At 51.3% G+C, this 14,660-nt stretch overlaps 4 protein-coding genes across 4 annotated transcripts; 2 read left to right on the plus strand and 2 right to left on the minus strand.

Annotated features, from left to right (window-relative positions):
• Positions 1-2,315: 2,315 nt before the first annotated feature.
• On the plus strand, positions 2,316-3,084 carry CGCS363_v012022 (uncharacterized protein; the record flags this gene model as incomplete). Its single annotated transcript, XM_036643871.1, has 2 exons — positions 2,316-2,426; positions 2,482-3,084. The coding sequence occupies 2 exons, from the start codon at positions 2,316-2,318 to the stop codon at positions 3,082-3,084; spliced, it is 714 nt and encodes a 237-aa protein (XP_036490555.1).
• A 296-nt stretch (positions 3,085-3,380) lies between these two features.
• On the minus strand, positions 3,381-5,062 carry CGCS363_v012023 (Aldehyde dehydrogenase; the record flags this gene model as incomplete). The annotated part of the gene is made up of 4 exons (XM_036643872.1): positions 3,381-3,674; positions 3,737-4,436; positions 4,500-4,953; positions 5,017-5,062. 4 exons carry the CDS (start codon positions 5,060-5,062, stop codon positions 3,381-3,383), a joined length of 1,494 nt encoding a protein of 497 aa, XP_036490554.1.
• A 3,050-nt stretch (positions 5,063-8,112) lies between these two features.
• On the minus strand, positions 8,113-9,823 carry CGCS363_v012024 (putative secreted lipase; the record flags this gene model as incomplete). The annotated part of the gene is made up of 2 exons (XM_036643873.1): positions 8,113-9,534; positions 9,584-9,823. 2 exons carry the CDS (start codon positions 9,821-9,823, stop codon positions 8,113-8,115), a joined length of 1,662 nt encoding a protein of 553 aa, XP_036490553.1.
• Positions 9,824-11,349: 1,526 nt separating this feature from the next.
• SMPD1 (Sphingomyelin phosphodiesterase) lies at positions 11,350-13,497 on the plus strand (the record flags this gene model as incomplete). The annotated part of the gene is made up of 6 exons (XM_036643874.1): positions 11,350-11,547; positions 11,611-11,697; positions 11,750-12,069; positions 12,132-12,561; positions 12,616-12,808; positions 12,860-13,497. 6 exons carry the CDS (start codon positions 11,350-11,352, stop codon positions 13,495-13,497), a joined length of 1,866 nt encoding a protein of 621 aa, XP_036490552.1.
• Positions 13,498-14,660: the final 1,163 nt, after the last annotated feature.

Genomic DNA, 14,660 nt, shown 5'->3' on the forward strand with positions numbered 1-14,660 from the left:
TGACCCTGCAAGCGCCCTGGAGCTACATTAAAACCTAATCTGATCTAGATTAAAGTCTTGATCCGGGTCCACGATATCAATGTTTCCCTGAAAAAAGTCAGTGGCTCCCCTGTCGAAGATGTTTTCTCAACCTATTTCAGTAGATATGTCGATATTAAGGAGCCGGAGTGGGTGCCGCTTATCCCCAGTAGCGTGTCAAACGCTCAAGGAAGAGTTCGTGAGGACGTCTCATGCGGCCAAGGAAATCATCAATCGCATTCTGATAAAGCTCAGATTCAACCCGGTCACGACTCTCAATGTAAGGAAAATTGGCTTCACAGTTATGCCCGTCATCTTTCGGAGGATATAGAGCCCCATAGGCAGGAGTCCACCCGCTCAGACACAGACGATGGCGATGCATTGGAATTTCACGGTGGAGAGAATACCGGCGATCCCTTTGGGTTGGTGGGAGGCTCATTAGAGTCATCTGAAGCAATTCTGCCGTCTATGTCTCAGACGAGTATGATGAGCCAAAATATGGATGCAGGAAAAGTCTCCCTCGTTGATCCGATAGGTCTTGTCGATTCGCTTACAGATCCTTTCGCTTTTGCCGACCTTTCTGGATACCAGGAAGATTTTGACTCCCGACTGCTAAGACAGCTCATGACAGGGAGCGGCAGTCTATGGGCGGAGATGAACATAGGCCTTAGCAGTGGCAGAAATCCCTTTATGTAGTCATGCTAGGCTCGATCCTAATTTGAGATATGGTCGACATGCAAAAAATTTTCTCAAGAAAAGCCGCATAGGGTGAGGTGATTTGAGACTCGGATGAGATCGGGGGGCATTGACCATGAACGGGTATGGCCCAAGTCAGATGCGAGAGAGGTAGTCAGTCCAGCTCCATTCTATCAGCTATGCAATATATCCGGGATGGTCATCGAAGGCTCTGATTGGACACAGGCAAGCAGACAAGGGTTTCCGCTGGCACAAATGATAACACGCGGGGTATCCGGCTACAGTCCATGCGCAAGACGATAGCTATGAAGATAACATAAATGCGGGGAAGTGAAGGTTGTTCGGAACTGCGACTCGTTCTGATTCCGTTTCCCGTCTACAGGTTCATGCTTGCCACCTCAACATGTCAGCGCTCGAGCTAGTCCACGCCATCTCCGCATCCCCGCCCATCGCAAATCACACATCTAAACGACCCATTCTGTGCTGACACTGGAAGCTTCACAAGCCAACCTTGGTCAGCGGACTTCAGGCAGTGCTCTGTAATCTTCCTTTTCAATGGCGGATGCGCGGAATCTTCCTCCAACGACATTACAAAACGATAGTGGTGCTTGTTGGACATGTTTGAAGCAAAAACGCATATGCGATCTCAGCTTGCCGCGTAAGTGGTTTCCTCACCGTTAACACATTACAACTATACCAACTCACCCTCTTCACGAACCTAGTGGATTGAACGCCGATCGAGTGCTGACATCACCTTTGTGCTCCGTTCTAGGATGCAGGAATTGTGCCGAAAGGGGAATAAGATGTCAAGGCTACGGCATCAGGCCGCGATGGCCCGCAGATTTTATTTGCCGAAAGAAGAAACCACGACGAACATCTGATGGATCCTCGAATACGCGAGGGCTTCCGAGCATGAACTATGATACTCGTCAGACATTACCCCGAAATCAATTCTGCGTGCCTCAAGCTTTGTCATCGCTGGGGCTTCCGTCACAGGATAGTTATTTCATGCAGCATTTTATGAGTACGTGTGAATACCTGAGTTCTTATCTATCACCATCAAGGCTCGCTCGCATGTTCTTGATATGCTGATATATTCGTTTAGAAAACCTCGCTCGCGTCGCGCTGGCTATCGATTACAATGAGAACGGTTATCGCTCTCTGTTACCACTTGCACTTCATGATTCCGGTCTAATGAATGCTGCACTCGCTGTCGCATCCTCACATCACAGTCGTTGGCAGCAAATAAGCGACAAAGATTCGCGCCGATACCTGAGGGCCGCCGCCGCAGCCCTCAAGGGCCGTTTCGGAAATTCGAGTGACCTGAACAGCCCCGTCACTCTCACCATCATGCTGCTTTTAGTGTCGTTTGAGGTAACCAAAAAGATTTGATCACTGTCCCCGTCACATGAATTACGATTATTCGCTGACTTGTCTAAACCTGCCAGGTGTTCTCAGGGACTCCGCGATGGAGAGGACATTTTGACGCCATCCGGGGGTGGATTCGCTCTCGAGGAGATCACTCTGACTTAGACCCGTTCCTAAAGACCTGGGTGTGTCTCATAGAAACCCAGTGTGCTTTGAATGTGGGATTACCGGTTATGCAAGAGGTTGAGTCGTGGATTGATTTATGCCCAAATTCCTCAGATGGAGCGCAGAATGACTCGATCGACGCGTTGTTCGGATGCTCCTCCAGGTTACCCAAGCTGATGGTAAGTCATTTAGACTCCTAAATCAAAGCTCAGGCGCAGCTGATTGAGGTGATAGTGCGCCGCTTCGCAACTACAGAAGGCCGCCTACGATGCTGAAATCCCCCTCGAGGAGATACACAGGCGGTCTGAGAACCTCCAAAAGGCAATTGAAGCAACGAAGATGAAGGATACCTCGAATCCAGTCATTTCAATCCTGTGCGATGGTGCTCGAGAAAAGTACTCGGCCACGGTGGGATTGGAGCAAGAAGAGCTGCGCCGGCGGATGATCGCCACCGCCGAAATATTCAGGCACACGTCACACCTATATGTTTATCGAATTACTTATGGCGTCGAAGAGCCACTCACGTCGGATATGGAGGAGTCTCTTCAGACAGCACTTCAACTTCTGACGCAGGTTCCAGATGCCCTTGGCCCAGGAGCTAACCTAGGTTGGTGTTTGGTGGTGCTTGGGGCGGAGCTTGATCTCCTAGATCAGCGCGACTATATTCGTTCCAGATGGTACAGCATGCACCTACTTGGAATTTACAATACCAAGTCTGGCGAAAAGATACTCGAGGCGGTATGGAATCACCGAGATCTCGTCCGTAGTGGTCTTGCCACACCAGCGAGATGGCAAGATATTATGAAGGACATGGGGGAACATCAAATCTTGGTCTGACTTTTTTCAACGCCAACTTTCGTGTTAACCAAAACAATTGAGCTGTCCAATGCTGTCCAATATTGTACCACTATGCTATCAAAATGCACCATGAGCCGTATGGTGTTCCCCATTCGCGTGGATCTGCATGCTTAGGTTCGAACTTGCCAATTCTCCATCCGGAGAAACATGGCAAGCTTCTAACCTGTGAATGGAATTATATACCCTGTGAACATCCTCATACTGTTTGTTTGCTTGTCTCAAATTTGATTACCTAAGGTGAAGCTACATACGCAGCTGCGGTTGATGTAGCTGACCTACAACTTGGAAGTCTCAGGAATGTTGAAGTATTTGACCGTCTTAGAGTTCAGCCAGCCATCAAGGCTCTCCTCGCCCAAATCTCTCCCAAATCCTGACTGCTTAACACCTCCAAATGGAGTGTTGGCATGCAACATTCCCCAGCAGTTAATGGTAACCTGCCCGGACTCAATGGCCGCTGAAACCCGCTGAGCTATGTTTACATTGTTTGTAAACACCGCAGCACTCAAGCCATAATCGGTATCATTGGCCTTTTGTATTGCCTCCTGTTCGGTGGAGAACTTGGCGATGCTCTGAAGCCCGAATCAGCTTTCGTGTCGTTTCTCCAGCTTATGGGCTGGGATAAAGCACTTACCGGAACTGGTCCGAAAATCTCCTCCTTCATGATCGCCGCAGATTCAGGTACATCAGCAAAAGCGGTGTTGGGAACAAAGTAACCTTTGTGGTCGAGCTTCTCCCCTCCATGAAGTAGCCTCGTTCCATCATTCTTGGCTCCATCGATGTAGCTAAAGATTTTCTTTTGCTGGGATGCATTGATGACTGGCCCTTTGGTTGTCTCCTGAAGAACAGGATCGCCGTGTACGGCGTTGTTGATTCGTTCAGTAAATGCTTGTAGAAACTTGTCGTAAATAGTATCTTGCACATAGATTCGGGATCCAGAGGCACAGATCTGACCATTGTTGGTTGTGCTGCCTAATGATGTCCAGAAGAGCGCATTATCCCAGTCCGCGTCGGAGAAAACAATGGACGGGCCCTTGCCGCCAAGCTCGAGTGTGACTTTCTTGAGGTTGGACTTGGCGGCGGATAGGAGGACGTGTCGGCCGACGGCTGTACTTCCAGTGAAGGATACTTTCTTCACCTTTTGGTGTGCTGACAGCGCTGCTCCTGCGATGGCACCCTCGCCGCACAGAATGTTGATGACGCCAGCGGGGAAGCCTGCCTCCTTGACCAGGCTAGCAAGTTTCTGCCCCCATAGTGGCGCCGCCTCAGGGGTCTTAATGATGAGAGTATTACCCGCGGCTATGGCGGGTCCCAGCTTCCATGAAGTAATCATGCTAGGTGGCAGAGAATCCGCGTCAGCTTGCTTCAAAATATCGGACAGAATACCCGGGACTTACAGAGGACAATTCCATGGCACAATGGCTGCGCACACCCCAATGGGCTCTCGAAGAGTGTAAGCTGTGCCCTCAGGTATTTGCAAAAGCTTTCCATCGATCTTGTCAGTCCAACCAGCAAAATAACGAAGAGTAGACACAGCATTGGGCACGTGCAAGCCTTTCGAGTCGTTGAAAAGGATTCCGGCATCCAGGGCTTCAAGAAGGGCCAGCTCGTCGGCGTGCTGCTCAATCAGGTCTGCCAGCCTGTGTAGAAGCTTTGCGCGCACTGGAGGAAGGGTCGTTTTCCAACCTCCATAGAAGGCGGCTTCAGCAGCTTTCACAGCCAAGTCTACATCTGCCCCCTGAGCAGCGGACAGTGTTGCTAGCTTCTCCAAGTTGAAGGGGTTCTCGATGTCCAATGTTTCGCCCGCCGTAGCTTCGACGAACTCGTTGTTGATAAACAGTCCGCTCTCGACTAATTACCATCTTAATGTAAGCCCAGTTTTTCAATGCTGTGAGAATCCACGGGATAACGTACTTGAAGTGGCCGGACCATTTCCGGCCTTCAATTTTATGATACCCATGTTGTGGAAAATGAACAGCGCCGCTGGAATCGAGGAGTTCTATTACCTGAAGAGAGGCAATACTGATTCCCGTAGGAGGAGCACTTGGCCAAATAAATAAGCTAGACCGCGAAGGGGAAAGCCAGTCAGTGTTGCGAATGAGGGGCTGTCCTTGCCTAATGTGAGATGTCACTTTTAGCAAGCAAAGAATCCCCTCTTCTAGGGATTACCCTCGACGGAACGAGATGCAAGCTCGGAACTTGATTGTCTGGTGTCATTCCGACGGGACATGGGTTCGGAATTCCTCGGCCAGTTCCGCGGACAGGATAATCCTTGTACTTAGTCAGGCGAATTACGAGAAAATCCGGGGAAATCGCAACCCCATTTCTTTGATCTCCGGATACTATGATGGCCTAACACCGCCAGATGCCTTATATCCGTACCACTCGTTTTTTTGAGTTTGTGGGTACGGCGCAGCCCGCCCGTGAAAAGACTGAGAAAATTCTAGTTCGTGGGCACACCTTGGGAAACACTATATAGGCATTAACCCATGCTCTACTCGTCAACGAAAGCAGTAATTAGCCAATCAAGTGCTACATGACGCCAGCATATTGAGTACCCGGAACTCCAAGTCTGGTCTCACCGAATTTTGCAATTCGCTGAGAAAAATTGTCGATCAACAGACACAATATTTGATTCGCTGTGCCACGCATACTCTTATGCTGGCGTCATGCAGCACTTTATGGGATGGATATCGTTTCTGCCAGCAAGAACACCCTCGCGCAAAGTCTAATCGCTGTTCGCGCATAATACCGGCGGAACAGCAACGGCGCCGGCTCCACGTAACGGGGCCGATCGCATCGGAGCCGAACGCCACTTGTTCCTGTGTTACACCGGACCTTTTTCCGGGCCTGCTTGAGGCGCATCGCAAGCTTCCGACCGCCTCACTCGTGAAGAATCAACAATGCCGCAGGATATTTCCCTCAAGAAATGCCATCAAACTTTTGAAATAGACGATGCATCACCTCATGCGTATGGTCTAATGTTCCTTCTACTCTACAAGTATAACAAGCTAAGGCCCAAATGCGCAGCCCATTGCGAGTGGTTAGAAGCCAGTTGCTAGATTATTCAGCGCGCCACAAGTCGGGTTTTTAAGCCCATACTGTGGACTTTTACCCTTCAGAGCCTAGCCCACGCGTTCATAATCCGTTACCAGGATTATATAAAAAGGCTGTTATACCAATAGCTGAAATAGGCTAGATAGGGCCAAGTACTAGCCAAAACGTCCATTTTTTATCATTTTCTGCTTAATTACTAGCATTCTAAAAAGTTCTGCCAGGAACCCCGTTACCAGTACTTGAAGCCCCTGGGTCGCCGCGGGGGGGACTACTAACGGGGGGGCTGAGACCTCTAGAAGTCCTAATAACTGGCAATAAAAGACTGGCAATAGGCTGCGCATCTGGGCCTAAGAGAGTGCTCTTACTGGCCAAATGCTTTAAGCATTCAATCATCGGTACAGGAGGCATCATTATCGGTTTTATTGCCCAGTTTTGAAGTGTTCTAGTAAGAGAAAATCCTTTCTAAAAGAATTCAAGGTATCAACAAACATGCTGCCATTTGGCCTCATAACCAAGGAAGACCATCAGATAAGACGAAAATATCTGCTCCAGGCCCCACAATTAGACGACGAATCACTCACTGTGAGCATTTCGCAGCCATCAGCTTAGTCCCAGTTCATCCCACCGGATGCTCAATAACTCTAGCACACAACATCACCATATTTTCGCTACATCGTGGTATTAAGGATGGGTACAGCCAGGGCCAAGCGCCCTTCCAGCAACCAATGGCTGGATAGGAACGGATCTGATAAGATTACAAGAACATGCTCTGGCAACAGACATGTTCATGCTTGAAGGATCTCCCTGCTTGGTGGCAACTTATCCCATCGGCTGCTAAATGAATGCTGCTATTTCTCTCCAAATTGGGGTCCCGAATGGGTACAGCCAAGGCGGGAACGGCTTTTTTAGCCGTCAGTTGCCACGACGGGAACAGATCTGATAAGATTATGGAAACAAGCCTCGGCAATGATTGCCAGGCCATGACTTGAGATCAAGTGATGTCAAGTCTTTGAGGGATTTTTGACTTGCAACCTGACTCTTACGACTCCCTGTTCCCTACACGGTTGATCTAGGAGGAAGCATAAAAGCCATCTTCACCCCACGATGCTCAATCCTCCTTTCACCCATAGTAACAATTCGACCCGATTACTCTAGTCACGACCATTCAATTATCCTCTAATTCAAAATGCAATTCCTCGCCACCGTCAGCCTTCTCCTTGTCGCCGTTGCACAGGTCGCTGCGGCCCCTCCGCCAGCTCTGGAAGGTCGGGATTATGCCCTTTGCTGCTACGTAAGTTCACCCTCTGGGCTTAGATAAGGTAAAGAGAAAAGTCTGACCAGTTGATAGCTCACCTGCAAGGACGACCCGGCTTGCAAATAATGGAGGACGCTGTTGCTGAAATGCGATGTCTGGGAAAGGCTACCGGGAAACACTCACCAGCTTGTTTCGAACCCGAGCAGAGACCACGAACATTTCTCCCGCTTGTTATTCAATCAGCATGATTCCCATGTCGTGAAGATAGCAAATACAATCACAAAATACTTCGGCCATGTGCTTTCACATGCCACGTTGCCTCACGTTTCTGATACACCTCAATGTGTGCAACTTATGAGCGGCTGCTTCCGGCCTCTATCACTAGGGACTATGTCTCTACGAAGCGTTCCTTCGAGAGTAGATTCGAATGGGCAACGAACACCGAGTTTGTCATTGGGCGGGAGAAAACGCCCAGACTCAATTATTAAACCCGAGCTCTTGAGACTCCGATCCGAAGGACTTCGGCTTGAGCAGATGCTAGAGCTATACCTTTAGTAGGGATTTTGATCCATTAGTGCTCTAATTCCAAGGAAATCTGCATTGCAGTAGATTAGACACAGGTAACATTGAATCATCTAGTGAAAATATTTAAACAAATGCACACTGCCAGGGTCTAGCTTCAATCACACCAAACGCCTTCAAATGTGTGTCTTCGCACTAAGCTTGCTCCACAATGCGCAGCGTCCTGACTCCTGTTCATGCAAGTATTCCATCGTCGTCGAGTTTGTCTGCAGCTTGAGTCTTTCTCCATGTCGGTATGGCTTCCAATCAGGTGCACCCGCGGCCTTTGCGGTATTCGGATTGCCACCAGTCCTGGCGAAGCTAAGCCAGTAAGCCTGGACAACTCCAACCATCTCATGATTGACGCCACCGACATCGTAGCTATCAGCGCCCGGCACCGCAACCGACTGCGGTGCGTATTGTGGTCCCCAAACAGCCTGCAACTCCCAGGTATGCGGAACAATGAACCCCGCTGCAACTTCGACTGGGTCTAGAACGTGATCGCGTAGGAGGTAAACATCAACCCCCCCTTGGCTCAGTCCAGCAGCAAATCCTGACGCAACGCAGCTGAAAGCCATGTCGCCAAACATCTGGGACAACTGGTAGAACTTGGGGGACTTTGTCACGTCGACACCAGGGAAAGTGCTTGGCACTGAGGAATACTGAGCATTGGCTTGTGCCAGATCGTCCTCTGTTAGATCGGGAAACTGTGTCTTGAGGAAGTCATTGACGTCTTTCGTAGTGTTGGCTTGGGTTGCGAAGATGGTTCCCTCGGTGCTGGATGAGCCCAGGATCAGCGGCCGGTGTTTGGCAAAACTGCCATTGCGAAGCATCTCAGACGGCGTGCCCGTGAGCAGATGCGCGTCGATGACTGGGCCGTAAGGGAACAGAGGAATGTTCGCCTGCCCGGGAAACGGGAAGCCGCGGTTCGCCCGTTGGATCGTGTCTGAGTCGAGCGACCTCAAGCACGCAAGATCGCTGCAGTTGGTGGCATTGAGGAGATGATCGTACTGGTACTGGATTTCTTCGACTTTGTGGACAGAGGGAAGCCATACGGCTGGTGCAATCCCAGCGCGCCAGTTGATGTTGTCGCTTTCGGGAGGATGTCCGCCGTAGGCGAGAGTGTGCAGAAGCACGCTCCCTGATCCTGCGGATGTTGCAAAGAGGGTGACGTTGTTGGGGTCGCCGCCGAACTTTGCAATGTGCTGTTGGACCCATTTCATGGCGGCGCGCTGGTCGTGGAGGCCAATGTTGAGACTTCCTTCCTTCTGAAGCTCTTCGCTGGCAAGGAATCCGTAAGGGCCGACGCGGTAGTTGAAGCTGACGATGACAACACCATTGTTACTAGCTTCGACCAGCCCTGTGCCGTTGTAATTCTCATTGAGCAACTGCACAAATCCCCCGCCGGAAATCCAGACCATGACCGGAAGGCTTTGTGCCGGTGTGCCATTGACATGCGCCGGGTGGTAGACATCGATGAAAAGACAATCTTCCGATATATTTTGTCCAGGTGGCGGGGTGAACGCGAGGCCATCGACTGGCAGGCAAAGTGATCCATGCTGGTTGGTGTCAGTCCAAGCATTCGCCAGGGTGTTGTGCAGTTCTTACCGATTTCGCTGATACAATGCCATGTTCCTGAATGACCTCTTGTGGAAGCTTGAATCGGTTCTGTCCCACAGGAGGCGCGGCAAATCTCATTCCGAGAAATTGGTTGACGCCGTTGGACAGCGCGGTGCCCTCGTATGTCGCGTAACCCAAGTCAACGCGTGGGTTTTCAGTGTCGTTGCAAGCAGCTAGAGCCACGGTCAGGCAGCTCAGCCATGCTTGTAATGTGTTGTAAAGCTTCATAGCGTATAGCAGTACAGTTTCGTAGGGCAATTGTTTTGCGCTGCAATGTCAAAGAGATGCAATGACCAGAAGCCATAGTAATAATTCAGTTCTAAGATGTAAGTCCTCGTGTCTAAATACTCTGCCAAGGTACTACTAAGGTTACTGACAGCTAGCCTGGCCATTAGCGTGATTTGTAACAACAGACAACAAATGCTTGATTACATCTCATACTCTGAACACCACCATTTACGACTATGATTCTCGGTATCGTACGGAATTAGCGTAGACTAATCTGACAAAGGATAGAACCCTGAATGAAAGCTGCACTTTGCACTAAACTCGACGGAAATTAGGTTTCCCTAATTTGGCTAGATCTGGAGACCGTTGCGCTAGGTATTACTCAGATGATGTCAATCCGTTGTTGAGAACTGAAAGTGCATGCCACTTGGATGGATTTGTCATCGGCCCGAGTAATACTGATTGAATAAGGTACCGCGCGCTACGGGTTTAACTTTTGAATGGATGACCTCTGCCGGCGAAAGATTTCTACATTGGACGGAGGTCCCCACTCGAACTTTTGTGATGTAAAATAAGCGGCCCTCGGCACAGAATGGAGTTCAACATCAATAGCACCTGAGAGCCTGCGGACCCCGGCCATAACGGTCCGTCTCGACAAGACCCGAGGACCGAGAAGTGGGCCCCGTAATTCGGAAGCAGCATGAACAGAATCAAGCAGCCGACCTTTCCGAGGACCGAAATCATTCAACAGCAGTTCTCTCTCAATTCACATAACGTATGTTTTGTTTCTTAAGGGAATACTGAGTGCCAAAACCTCTGTGGCTCAACCTTGGTTGTTGTCAATTGAGTTCAGCTTATGCATGCGCCTCAGCTTCGAGTGACATACTGCAATATATCACAGTCACAAACAAGAATACCTCAGGGAGGATTCCATCAACTGCGTTTGATTGAGAAGAGCGGTATGCACTTCAGGGGTTCTGTGGCGCAATAGCTACCTCATGCGACTCGAAATGGTGACTAACAATGAACTGCGAGACCAACTCCGAGCGCCGAAGCTTCATTTCATGACACGAAATTGAAGTTAATGAGCCTTGCTGATCTTGCCAATTCATCAAATATAAATGCATCGGAAGGCTCCAAGATACTATCAGCACTTCGACGTGAAAGGCCAGACAGACCTAGCAAGTCGGAGTATCAAGCCGCTCCGGCCCCGCCGATGGTTATGGTGTCTTCTGGTCTCGCACTCGCTTAATATGATCGCCAGCTTGTACATATTCGGGTGCCAAGAGGAACGGAGTCGGGCAGACTGTTGCTATCCACTGCGGTCCGCTCAAAGCAGTGAATCAGACCAACCGACATGCGTTCGCGGGTTTTGCCTTCCTATAACATGAAGTCGGTTTCCATCATGATCCTCGGGATAGAAGTCTTCACTCACTGCCCTTCATCCCTCGCACACCACACTCGCTTCTGTCCTCTGTGTCTTGCAAATACCCAACGCTCATTTCAAACCTCTATCAGCCGCCGAGATGCAAAAGGCTACGGCACTTTTTTCGATCGCGGGACAGGCACTGTGCACTTGGACCCTTTCTGGCTTCCTTGGAGCCGAGTCATCCACCAGCATCGCAGTCGCCCGGCAGGCAGCCATCCCTGATGTGGACATTCCGCAGTCGGTTGAACGCATTTGGGACAGTCTCACAGGAAACAACAACTGCCTGGGATGTCAAGTAAGTCAGAGCACATAGCTTTCTTTCTCAGACCTCCACGAAGTCGTTCTCATGTCTCTTTAGGGAATCCTTCTCATCTTGAAGACGCTTGCAAACTTTGGTGACGATACTTTCGTCGGCGCCCTGCAGAAGCTCTGCAATGCCGCGTCTGTAAGTTCCTCTCAAGAGTCATGCCTGTTCAGACTGACAAGCGCGTCATAAGTCCGAAGATGAAGACGTCTGCAACGGCACTCTAGCTCTGGAAGGCCCCGTCATTGCTGCCAGTCTCCGCGACCTCACCCTGGGAAGCAAGACAGCTCAGGTCTTCTGCACAACCCTCCTCGGCCTCTGCGACTACCCTGAGGTTGAGCCGTACACCGTCCCCATGCCCCCCAAGACTATCACCTCTCCTCTCCCGGCAAACGTCTCCTCAAACGGAACAAAACCCGCCCCTTTCAAGATCGCTCACTTCTCAGACATCCACATCGACCCTCTCTACGTCACCGGCTCCAACGCCAACTGCTCCAAGCCGATGTGCTGCAGGTAACTCCCCCAAGACTCTCCCGATATTGTCCTTGAAGACGATTCTGATCGGATACGTCCAGACCGTACACCCCCGCCGACGAGCCCGGCAACAACGACTTCCCCGCCGGCCCCTTCGGCGACCACAACTGCGGCGCCCCCTTGAGCCTCGAACAGAGCATGTACGCCGCCATCAACGCCCTCTCCCCCGACTTCGCCCTCTTCACCGGCGACATCGTCGACCACGCCATCTGGAACACCACCGTCGCCCAGAACTCCGCCGAGATCAGCATGGCGTACCAGCACATGTCCGACGCGGGGCTGCAGATCTACGGCACCGTCGGCAACCACGAGATGTCCCCCGCCAACGCCATCCCGCCGACGCACCTCGGCGCCGGCGCGCAGTGGCTGTACGATGTCGTCTCCGAGGCGTGGGGCAGGTGGATCGGGGCGCCGGCGGAGGCGAAGTCGGTTGGCGCGTACTCGGTCAAGACGCCCAGGGAGGGGTTGAGGGTGATTTCGGTGTCGACGAACTTTTGATACACGCTTAACTTTTGGCTGTATAAGGATGTGCAGAGGGATCCGAGTGACCACCTCAAGTGGCTCGTCGGGGAGCTGGATGCAGCGGAGAAGGCTGGCGAGCGCGTGTTTCTGGTTGGGCACATGCCCATGGGCACGTCAGATGCGCTTCACGATGGTTCGAATTACTTTGATCAGATTGTCAACCGATACAAGTCAACCATCGCCGGTCTCTTCTTCGGTGAGTAACCCCCTTCTCACCCAAACGACGTCGAAGCTGACAACAACCCAGGACACACCCATCTCGACCACTTCCAAATCAGCTACTCCAACTACACCCACCGCACCGCCTCCAACGCCGTCGCAACATCCTACATCGCCCCCTCCATGACCCCCCTCTCCGGCATGCCCGCCTTCCGCATCTACACCATCGACCCCACCACCTTCGGCATCCTCGACATCGAGACCTACGTCGCCGACATGACCGACCCGACCTTCCAAACCACCGGACCCGTGTGGAAACTCTCTTACGCCGCCAAGGAGACCTTCGGCACCATCCTCGACACCCCCGTTCCCGCGGACGCGGAGCTGACTCCGGCGTTCTGGCACAACGTTACCGTCGCGCTGGAGAACGACCCAGCTGCGTTTGAGGCGTACTGGGCGCGCAGGACGCGCGGGTGGAACGTGCCGGAGTGCGACGACGCGTGCCGCAAGAGTGAGATTTGCCAGCTGCGTGCGGCGAGGAGCCAGGATAACTGCTTTGTGCCGACGCCCGGTATGTCTTTTGGCATCAGATCGGAGGATGGGATGAGGAAGCCGGCGGAGTGTGATCGCTCGGTGGCTAGGGAGACGATTGGGTCGCTTGCTGTTCGCAAGAGCCAGGTTGAACTTCTCGAGGCGTTGCTGGAGGAGCACCAGGCTCGAAAGTGAGGCTTCTCAGCGCGCTCTGGCTCAGTATAGTGAGGCAACCTTGGCAAGCCAGAAGAACATGTTGATATTCAAGTCTCTAAGTTTCATCAGACAAAGCCATTCTAGAATTTGACATCAAATCCTGCAACTAGATTCAAATAGATCCATCCATCAGATGTATGCCCTCACAACGTCCCCCTTTACTCCTCTTGCGGCTGCTCTTCCTCGTCACCACTGCTTCCTCGACTGCTCCGCCATGGAAATATGCCCATTCCCTCCCCTAGCATACGACTCCTCCCTCATCTGCCGCCGCAGGTGCTTGTTATATGCCGGTGTCTTCATGTACTCGGACCGCGGGCGCGCCGTCCAGCCCTTGCCATCGTCTATGTAGCCCCACTGGTAGGGATCGCCGGACTTGCTGGAGCAGGAACCCATGATTTGTCTTGTGTTTCGTTATTGACCCTTGGGAAGGGAGAGTTTGAAAGCTTTGAGATGTGTTCTTGCTTGGTTATTGCCGTGGAGATATCTGTGATGGCATCGTCAGTTTGAAAACAGCAGCTTCGATAGATGAAGACGTACGTTTTACGTGGTTGCAATGATGTTTACGAGATTTGCTTCAAAGATGCGTTGTGATACCTTAGTTCAACATCCAGGACATCTTGTCCAGTGCAGTTCTCCTTATATGCTTTTTTGATACAGCTCATGAAGCTGTTCTTAGACGCCTAGACTCTCCATGAGCTGTCTGCCCAAGCGGCATCATGAGCGTGGCTCAGCTGACGTCAATTCGTCCCCCTACCAGATTCAAACCCCCGGCCCCGGAATATCAGGCACTGATCGGCACCGATGGAGGTAAGTGGCTGGCCGATTTCGCCGTTGAACCCCCGTAAATGGAGTGAACAACGGCCAAGACCCCATCACACTGGACGCTGAAGCCTCCCCAAGCGATGTGAGATCAACTTTTTTAAAGTAAATGCCCCGTCGGACTTTAATATTTCGCCCATCACATCCGCAGGCATACGCCTTAAGAACAAAGGGCCAGGATTCGACGAAGGCCACTCTTGGCTTCCCCGCATCACATCCTTCGCGGCAAAAAGGACTGCAGGACATCGACTTTCCCAATTAGGCAAGCCAAAGAAGATTCCATTTCTTCTCATTCTAAAAGTCTAAATGTCTTACAAGAATTG

This window comes from Colletotrichum siamense (assembly GCF_013390195.1).
Source record: "Colletotrichum siamense strain Cg363 chromosome Unknown KSG_Cg363_contig08, whole genome shotgun sequence".
Classification (NCBI taxonomy): Eukaryota; Fungi; Ascomycota; class Sordariomycetes; order Glomerellales; family Glomerellaceae; genus Colletotrichum; species Colletotrichum siamense.